Source organism: Orbicella franksi, chromosome 4, assembly GCF_964199315.1.
Source record: "Orbicella franksi chromosome 4, jaOrbFran1.1, whole genome shotgun sequence".
NCBI lineage: Eukaryota > Metazoa > Cnidaria > Anthozoa > Scleractinia > Merulinidae > Orbicella > Orbicella franksi.
This window is the reverse complement of record NC_138148.1, coordinates 24,502,547-24,512,300: the sequence shown is the minus strand read 5'-3', so window position 1 is coordinate 24,512,300 and position 9,754 is coordinate 24,502,547. Positions and strand designations below refer to the sequence as shown.

Genomic DNA, 9,754 nt, shown 5'->3' with positions numbered 1-9,754 from the left:
TGATTTTTTCAATTGTGAATATATCCTGTTCGGCCTTTAACAGCTCAGGTTCATAAAAACTGCCTTTTATCTCTTCATTATTGAGATCTTTTAATTTGTAAGTGATTGGATTCGTATATTGGATCTTATCAATTGTAAATACTTCTTCGGTCTAATTTGGGGTATTGTTACATATTCATGACACAAACGCCATTTTGGGTCTACATTCCAACCATGTTGTTTTGCTATTGGTTAAACAATAACTCAACACATGCACAACTATGCATAATGGTCAGCAGTATTCTCATATATAACATCCCCCTCCTTTATATCACAATCAAAGAAACAAATGAGGAGAATAAAATAAAAGAACAATCAACTCAACATTAATCAATCAGTGTCTGTCATTGTTCATGTTCCAAGAACTGTCCTTTGTTCCAGAACAACTTGTTACAGGTCTAGTCTGATTGGTTTTTTGACTAGTCTTCCATTTCGAGTTGTATACAAGGGCAAGTCTTTAGCTTCCACTATGTCTGATGAAGGTGGCACATCACCGGCTAGGACTTCCTCATCAGCTGAGGGATTTAAGTGGTATTCCTGTGGCGAGCGCTCCGTTTGTGGGCTTGCTGGGAATGTGGGTGCCGCATGTGTTTTGTCTGGCTCAGGTTCTGTCTGCTGATTGATGTTTCCATGACATTTCTGATATCCCATATGAGACTTTGTTGGGTCATTCCTTAGAGCCACTAAATTATGCCTGATTCTTTGGCCGCCTACCTCTACTACATATGATCTAGGCAAGACATGTTTCTGCACTACTGTTGCCGCTCTCCATTCCTTTGACCCTGACTCCGGTTTTACTCTGATGTGATCACCCGATCTGAGTGGTGGTAGCTCTTTGGTGCCGTGGCAGTCATGGTAGTACTTTTGTTTATCCTTGCCATGTTTCATTCTTGCCTTTATCTTCTGGATGCTGTGTGTTTCAGGCTCCAATAGACCACCTGCTATTGGTAGTGTTGTTCATAGCCTGCGTCCCATAGAGAGCTGTGATGGGGACAGGTCAATTCCTGGAAGTGGGGATGCCCTGTACTCTAGGAGTGCTTTTCTCTTGTCTCTGTTCTTTCTCCACAGAGACTTCACTGTTTTAACTGTGGCTTCTGCCTCTCCATTCGCCTTGGGGTGTTTTGGGCTTACTAGAACATGTTCAAAGCTGTAACTTTCGGCAAAGGTCTCAAATTCTTTGCTTGTGTACTGGCTGCTGCAGTCAGTGACTAGTTTTGCTGGGATGCCATGTCGACTGAAATGCTCTTTTAGGACTTCAGTGGTCTCCTGGGATGTGAGATCCTTCAGTTTGGTCACCTCAATAAACTAGAGTAATAATCAACTAGCAACAGATAATGTTCACCTTCAAAGGCAAATATGTCTGAAGCGGCCATTTCCCAAGGCAGGTCTGGGACAGGGCTTGGTATCAAAGGCTCTTTCTGCTGTGCAGGGGTATAGTCATGGCATGTGGTACAGTCCTTGACTTTGTCTTCTATCTGTGCACTCATGCCAGGCCAGTGAAGGGCTTCCCTGGCTCTTTGCTGACACTTTACGATTCCCAGTTGTGTTCCATGTATTATCTCCAGCATGGCTGGCCTCATTGACAGGGGTACTATGATTCTCATTCCTTGGTAGATTACTCCATCTAGTAACGCAAGCTCATGATGTGTGTCCCAGTATTGGCGGATGCTGTGTGGGACTTGTTGCTTTGTTTCTGGCCAACCAGCTTGAATCATAGCATACAGCTCATGGAGCTCATTTGCTGTGTTTTGTTGGAGTTCTGCATACTTTGTTTCGGAAATCGAGATTCTTTCCAACATGTTTACTAGTATCTCTCCTTCTTCTGGTGGTGCCTCATTTAGACTTGCTCGGCTGAGGGTGTCTGCGAGGACTTGCTTCTTGCCTGGAAGATATTCCACTTTTAGATCATAGCCACTCACTTTAAGCATCATTGCCTGCAATCTCAATGATGCTGTTGCCATGGACTTGCACAGTATCATTTCTAGGGGTTTGTGGTCAGTCTGGACCAAAGTTGTTTTTCCCAGAATGTACTCCCTGAATTTCTGAGTACTGAACACGATTGCCAGCATTTCCTTCTCTACTGGGGCCCAATTGAGCTCTGATGCTCGAAGTTTACAGGATGCATAGGCTATCGGCCTTCCCTCTTGCAGTAGGACATTACCCACTGCGCTCTTGCTGGTGTCACATTGTATGGTCACATCTTTTCTGACATCATAGTAGGCTAATACTGAAGCTTCAGAGCACATATCCTTAAGCTTCTGAAACATAGCTGCTTGTGGCTTGTCCCAGTGGAAAAGTACATCCTTTCTGGTTAGTTCCCGCAGTGGTGTTTCGACTTCTGCTAGCATTGGGAGGAATTTGGCCAGATACTGAATAGATCCTAGAAACCGATGCACATCTTCTTTTGTTTCAGGAGGTGGCATATCCTTCATAGCTCTTACTTTTTTCTGGATCTAGTTTGAGGCCTTCTGCTCAGATAATGTGGCCCACGTATTGAACTTGCTGTTTTCGTACTCTGACCTTCTCAAAGTTCAGCTTAAGGTTGTAGGTTCTGGCGCGGTTGACAACTGCCTCCAGGGCTGAATCATGGTGGGCGATGTCACATCCAGCGATGAGTATGTCATCCATAATGGTGTATGCGCGATCAGTATCCTCCAACATTTCATCCATGGCCCTTTGGTACAGCTCTGGAGCTGATTTGATTCCAAATGGTAGCTTTAACCATCTGTATCTGCCAATTGGGGTGTTCATCGTTGTCAGTAGACTGGACTCGAAGTCTAGTTTTATCTGGAGATACCCACTTTTAGCATCAAGGACTGTGAACACTTTTGCCTCAGGTATCTTGGCTGCAATTTCTTCTACAGTGGGGATTGGGTAATGCTCCCATGTCACTGCTTTATTAAGATCACCCGGGTCAAGGCAGATCCTGATCTTCTCACCTCAACTTGAAACTACCATAGAGTTAACCCAGTCAGTTGGCTGTGAAACTTTGGTTAGGTGTCCTTCCTTTTCCATTTCCTTAAGTTTGGCAATGATCTTGGGAAGGAGTGCTGCAGGTTGTATGCGAGGCCCATGCACCACTGGTGTTGCTTTGGGGTCAATCTTGATAGAGTAAGTTCTAGGCATGGCTCTGGATGCACTTTGTAGGTCTGGGTACTGGTCAAGTAGCTCCTTTAGGTTTGGATCTACATGTGCCTGTAACTTATGTACCCGTTGAACCAAGTTGAGTGCTTGACAAACTTTGCCTGACAATATTGGCTTCTGCTTACTATCTATGACATAGAAGTAAACAAATTTCTGGAAAAAGATTAAAGTGGTAATTATTTTGATGCTAGACAAATGGTAATCAAAAACACAGAACCGTATTATGATGGGTTATATGATAATAATACCTTAGTCAGCAAGGCTTATGTTCATGCAGAAAACAGTAAACAAGATCTTGCTATTGCTGATAAAACCAGCAAGGCTTGTGTTAATACAGAAAACAGTAAGCAAAACATTGCTATTGCTGATAACACCAACAAGTCTCATGTTGACAATGTTGATAGGGCTCTTCTAAATAATATTGATGGAATAAAAGAGGCATTACGAGAAGTATCCATAAAATTAAATCAAGGTTTGGACAAAAAATTAAGCAATCATGGTGGAAATTCCAAGACTGTTGATCTTGATATGGGTAACAACAAAGAAATAAACAGTGCACCTGGCAGCAGCAACAATGATGCAGTCAATTATGAACAGTTCACAACTAAAGCAAATAAAAATGAACCGCTTTTACTTGGTGGTTCAAATAAAATGGCTGTTGATTTGGACATAAACAACAATAAAATTATCAACTTAACCACTGACTCCCACAGCATGTTGTCAGCCACCAATATCAGGTACATAAACCAGGTGAAAAGGGATATGATTATAACAATGACTGATAGTTTCAACAAAAAGATAAACGAGTCACACATAAGCAGCTCAACTAGTAAAAATGTTTTCTAATACAGTATCATTGATGTTAGCAGTCAACAAGCGAAAGTAACAGTATTAACTTTTCTGATTCACCTCATGATGTCAGTAAAAAAGCTTACAGTTTCAGAATGGGAAAAGGAGCACAAAACTGGTATGCATCTCGACTGGGGTTTAACATGTATCTACTTACTCAGGGTGAATTCACTTTAGTGATTGAATTCTTCCCACCAGCTATGGATCAGGTGACTGTGTCAGTTGTTTCTACTTCCTTGAATATCAGTCAACAAGCAACCAGGCTGTTTTCTAAATACAGTAGATCCATAATTCACTTGCATAAATATAATGTAAATCCACCTGAATACATCTATGTTAACCTGAAATGCCAGGGTGTTGCAAACAGTCTGTCTCAGGGGCATGGCCATTTGGTTATATCTGGAATCGAGGGAAAACAGAATGATGTGAGCTCAGATGTCTTTGATGATCTGTATTATTTGAAAAATGGGAAACACATTCAAAACTGCTGTTGATTTTTTGAAATCTACAAACTTCAATGAAAACATGAATATGAATAGTTATCAGATAGAAAATATTCAAGATGGTGTTGAAAATAATGACGCTGTAAATATCAAACAGTTGAATGAAAACGAAGATGGTCTTGTGAAACTTTTTAGAAGAGAAATGCAAAGTAAAATAGATCTTTTGGAAACAAAAATTAAGTCTTCAGAATATAATATAATCATAATGGAAAAAACAAATAGCCAGCTTCACACTGAAGACACCATTATTCAAAAGATTATTTGAATTTTATGCTGATTTACTAGATCCTGATAATGTCAGGAGGAATGGTTCTGATATAAGTGCTTGGGATAATTTTAATGTGGTCACCTCAACCGGTTCACCAAGTAACAAGAATTTTTCTGATTTAAGTGGCAGTCCCGCTAAAAGCTGTCCACTCAACTTCTGAAGCAAAAATAGTTTTCCTTCATTCTTTGTCAGTGAAAAGGGTTTGGCACATGTAAATAAAAAAGCACTTAATTATTTTCCAATTCTTTATTTTTGCTTTGCTCTGAGCCAAAATTGAATTTTGGCCAAACTGAGGTTGCCAACCATGATCAGACAGGTGAAATTCACGGATTCTGTAAAGCGTGCTGCGTCCCCTAAAATGCAGCTTGCAGAATTTCATTTTCACACGAAATCTAAGGTACATTCATTACTTTGACTGACAAAATATGGAAACTATTCGGAAAGTTCTTAACTTACTAGCAAGGCTGGAAGACACCCTACTCTGAGGCCTTTGATCACATACTAAAATTTAGCCAAATTTGAGAGAGAAAATCTCAAAAGTTGGGTCTAAATGAAGGCTAAAAAGCACATCACAGTAAATTTCTTACCTTAATAAACCGTTCTATAAGTTCAAACCAGTGGGTATATCCTTGCACTGTACGCAAGATCAGAGTAAAATCTGCCACAGTCAGTGTATTTACATAACTATCGCTCGTGACAAAACTCATTTGCATAACCCTTACGCTCAGTGAAAATACTTCTTCTGCTGTTGAGGTTCGTTTGTTGACCTTCAAAGTAGTGGTAAATAGCTTCCTTCAATACTTGTATACATTGTAGGTCCAGGTTTGAGGTAAAGGTGTCGTTGAAGTTGATCAATTCTCAAGACTTGCAAGAATCCAAAAGTAAATAATGCCGGTGGCACAATTTGGTAGTTGCTGCAGAAGTATCACTGGGAAAACTTGAAGAAAGTCAAAACTGCCCATTTACTGTTGAGCGGGAAATGTGTCCTGTACTACTGGGAGCTGCAAATAGAAAAATGTTTATAAGGTAGGCTTAACTAAGCTTAATTTCAAAAAATACCTAGCTCTGGTCGGTTGATCACTGGGTATGTGAATGACACGCTCGCATGAAACTGTGTTTTTAGATGAATGGGCCTTACCTGACTTTCGTTTTCTACTCGATGTTTCAGTGTCATTGCACTAGCGTCCTTAAAGTTTGTGAGTAAATTAACTACGATCAATCAGCTCAAAGTTTGACTTTCTTGAACGTTGCTTTCGTGACAATGTCACAGGCAAACACAGAGACCCCATGTTCGCAAATCGTGTTAGACTGTATCAGGTATCGTAAAACTCTTTAAAATATCATAAAAATGTTGTGAGTAAAATCTAAATTTTAAGTTCAAAATAAATGAGAACAGCTCAATCGTTTTCTTTAGACGTCCATAATTTACGGCTCCAACTTGCAAATCAAGGGAAAATATTTTAAGCTGCTCAATACTAGATGTCTTGTATCCTGCAATACTCGTTTTTCCTGACAACTTAGATTAAGTGGGTATAGGTGAATGTTGTACTAAAGGGAAAGTATATTGGTTTGTAGGTTGTCATAAAGTTCCTTAAATTCATATTTCCCCTTTCAACAAAAAAAGAAAAATTAAAGAGAAGAGAAGATGCCTAGTTGTAGGTTAGAGTTAGAATCAAGGGGTTTTTCCTGGGGCTAAAATATCAGTCAAGAACTGTCGCGTGAGTACTATTGGACGCTTCATGCTCCACCAAATGCGTGAAAAAGAATTATAAATAAAAGGGAAAACTCAGCAGGAACAGGAAGTGCCAATTTGAATTGTCAACAAAAGATGGGTACGAAACTGAAATAGGAATTAGCAACGGGGATATGGGAACGTCAATAGTGAGCGAGAATTGGGAAAGAACTGAATGGAAAAGAAGTTTAGAAAACTGACTTTGAACTACCCGAAATTTTTCTTCCTGGTTACTGCTCTCTTTTAATTGCAGGTCCAGTATTTCTGATCCATGTCGGATTTCAGTGTCTAGTTTCTAGTTTCCGTTTTTCCTGTGAATATGCTAACTGGGTTTAGAAGAAAAGAAAGGTATGTAACGACATCTGCGTAATGTCATCAGCGAAAATACCAGTTTGCTTTATGGAAAGCAAGGATAGTAGTGGCTGTGGTGATTTCAGGGGGGGCTAACGCCCTAACATCTCTTCTTGAATGTGGCGATGACATATCAGCCCATTTGAAGCACTTTCACCTTCCTAACGAAGATGTACTTGAATACTAGTTGATCTTGGCTCATGGAGGTCACTTTTGCTTAAGGGAGGAGAAAGTTGGAGAGATGTTCATGTGCCCAAAGCATTGAGGCTGCCTGGGAAAATACTGGTACTGCACTGAAAGTGTTTCTCAGCACTCTGAAAATAAGGGCAAGCTCGAAGAAGTGAAAGGAGACCGTGTTTTCAATGTGTGGCTTGCCAAAGATGTCTTTGATGTTTTTGGGATTATAATTCTAATCGGATCACGTGAGTATCATTTTAATTCTGGAAGAAGCTTTCGTTCATTATAAAACTAGCAGAACCATAAGATTATTAGAGGGTATTCTATGCCGCTGCAAAAACAAGAACAAAACAAACCAAAACAGAAGGAACACGTGATCGCAGGTTCGACTGTAATATTTCTTGGTCGCTTAAAAAGTCAACAAATGTAATCAAATTGAATCAAGCAGCCAATGAATTTTACCTGGTCCCACGACTGCAATTTCGCAAAACCAAAGCACTGGTGTTAAGAAGGAAATAAAAAGAACAACTCTCAGAGCAACCGCGAATAATGTGTCTTTGAGATGCTTGCCTTCACAAGAGTACAGCTTTTTTATATTAAAAAATGTGTTTTGTGCCTTAACATTGGCATCGTTCCGAAAGCAATGTCACACGATCAGGCTGCCTGCACAAAAGTGTTCTTCGTGTGGAGAGGGTGGGGAAGGGTGAGGAGAAGGGGAAAATGGTATCCCTGACAAAGACGATTTAAGGCAGGGTTAGGTTATGTTTGACATTAGGAAAGCGCAATGAGAGAAAAGTGTGACCGAAGTGTTGTGTTCGTTCGGTCACACTTAGTGCGACCAAAGGACACCGTCAACCCACGTAAACAGGATGGTGTTGTCTACAGGATTCCCTGTGAATGCAGCAAAGTCTACATCAGGGAAACAGGGAGATCTATGCAGGAGAGGATCAAAGAACATGACAGGGATATACAACTCGGCCGTACCCAGACCTCCACTGTTTCTGAACACACCCACAAGACTGGCCACTATCCTACTGGAATGAAGTCAAGTTTATTGATCGAGATCCTCACTGGTACACACGTAGGGTCAAGGAAGCTATTCACATAAGACTTCACCCTAATAACATCAACAGGGATAGTGGAATTAAAATTCCTGAAGCATGGACACCCACGATCAAGAAACACAACAACAGGAGAACGGTACAACAGTGGACCACTCAGAGAACAGCTACTTGCCGGAACAATGGAACAATAGGAGGATCGAAATGCACCAATCACAGCCGACCTTTGTGATATAAATGATACCGTGCAATCAGTCGACCTTATCACCTGAAGAAGACTAGCAGTAAGCAGTCAAAACGTCGCAATCTTCATCTCAAGTGACTACATCGTGAGACAAACGATAATACACTTTATTACTCCATAGACGTACAGAATAGTGGTAATTTCAGCAATCTCAGATTCAGACCCAGTAATTTCATATATCCAAAATTTATCAATTTAGCAGATAATTTCAAAAATAAACAACTCATGATATGGGCCGTCAAAAACAGTAGTAAATACACTATAACGATAGCAGGAACATCTAACACAATAACAAACACATTCTTATTCTGAACACACATCTTCAAAAATGCATCTCCATACAATGGGATATTCAACAAGAATGGGTTTCACAACTAACTCTTATGCAATAGGTTGAGATGCTTATAAAGCTATGGCATTAGCAGAACAAAAGTTAGGTACATATTTCGGACTAGATTAAATATAGTCTAAATCATATATATGAAAGCATCAAAAACTATTTTCAATTTCAATCATATTGATAATAATTTAACTGAAGCTGAGATATCAGAGTGTAAAGCTTTGTACAAATACTATCATAGAAAATACTGGCTATTCAAAATAACATACAAATATTTCAAAAAAATTCTGTCGCTTTCAATGCACACTTGAAGAAACAACAGCCAAGAAAAGCAAATGGTCCTGCAATTTTCTGAGAGTGAGCTCAGCGCCTCTTAGCAAGGTCTTCATCACAGATCATGACAAAATAAAGTGAAACAAATTCCCTTGTATACGAAATTTTCCATAAGAGGAATTTATATGATTTGTGTTTAGGAATTTTACTGACAACCCAACTGGAAGAAATATTGGTTGGTAAACTTTGTTAAAGGCACTATTTATAATTACGCATGCGCTGATACTACCGGACTAACAGTGGTAACCACAATGAAGGAAAACCACTAGTTGGTCTAAATAAATAGATTTTGCAACATTCAACCTTTACAAACTAAAGATCGGCCAGAGGCCTCCTACGAGGGTTCCAAGGTTTGCATCAAGTACGCGGCAGCATTGAATGGGTTTCGTGTCCCAGTGAAAGCCCTCCCATGCAACCGATTCTAGGGCATTCCGCTTTCAAGCTTTGCGAAACTGGTCAGTTGCGTCACCACATAGGTTGGTGAGATGTAAGGAATGTTCTGCTGCAGATTTTTTTAACACTTTATTTAAACTAGGGTTTTACATTCAGTAGCCAGGGTGGTATTCTAAAAGAGCCCCGTGATAAGTAGATTTTAAATACTAGAATATAAAATAGTAGTCGGAAGTGATAAAAACTGCTATTTAGCATTTTGCTATTGCTGCTGTTGTTTTTGTTGTTTGTATGTACTCGAGCTCCGTCAATTAATTTGGCTG

At 39.9% G+C, this 9,754-nt stretch overlaps 1 protein-coding gene across 1 annotated transcript; it reads right to left on the bottom strand.

Moving 5' to 3' along the window:
• Window positions 1-429: 429 nt before the first annotated feature.
• On the bottom strand, window positions 430-927 carry LOC145483768 (uncharacterized). The gene has a single exon (XM_081462307.1). It carries the CDS (start codon window positions 925-927, stop codon window positions 430-432), a length of 498 nt encoding a protein of 165 aa, XP_081318433.1.
• Window positions 928-9,754: the final 8,827 nt, after the last annotated feature.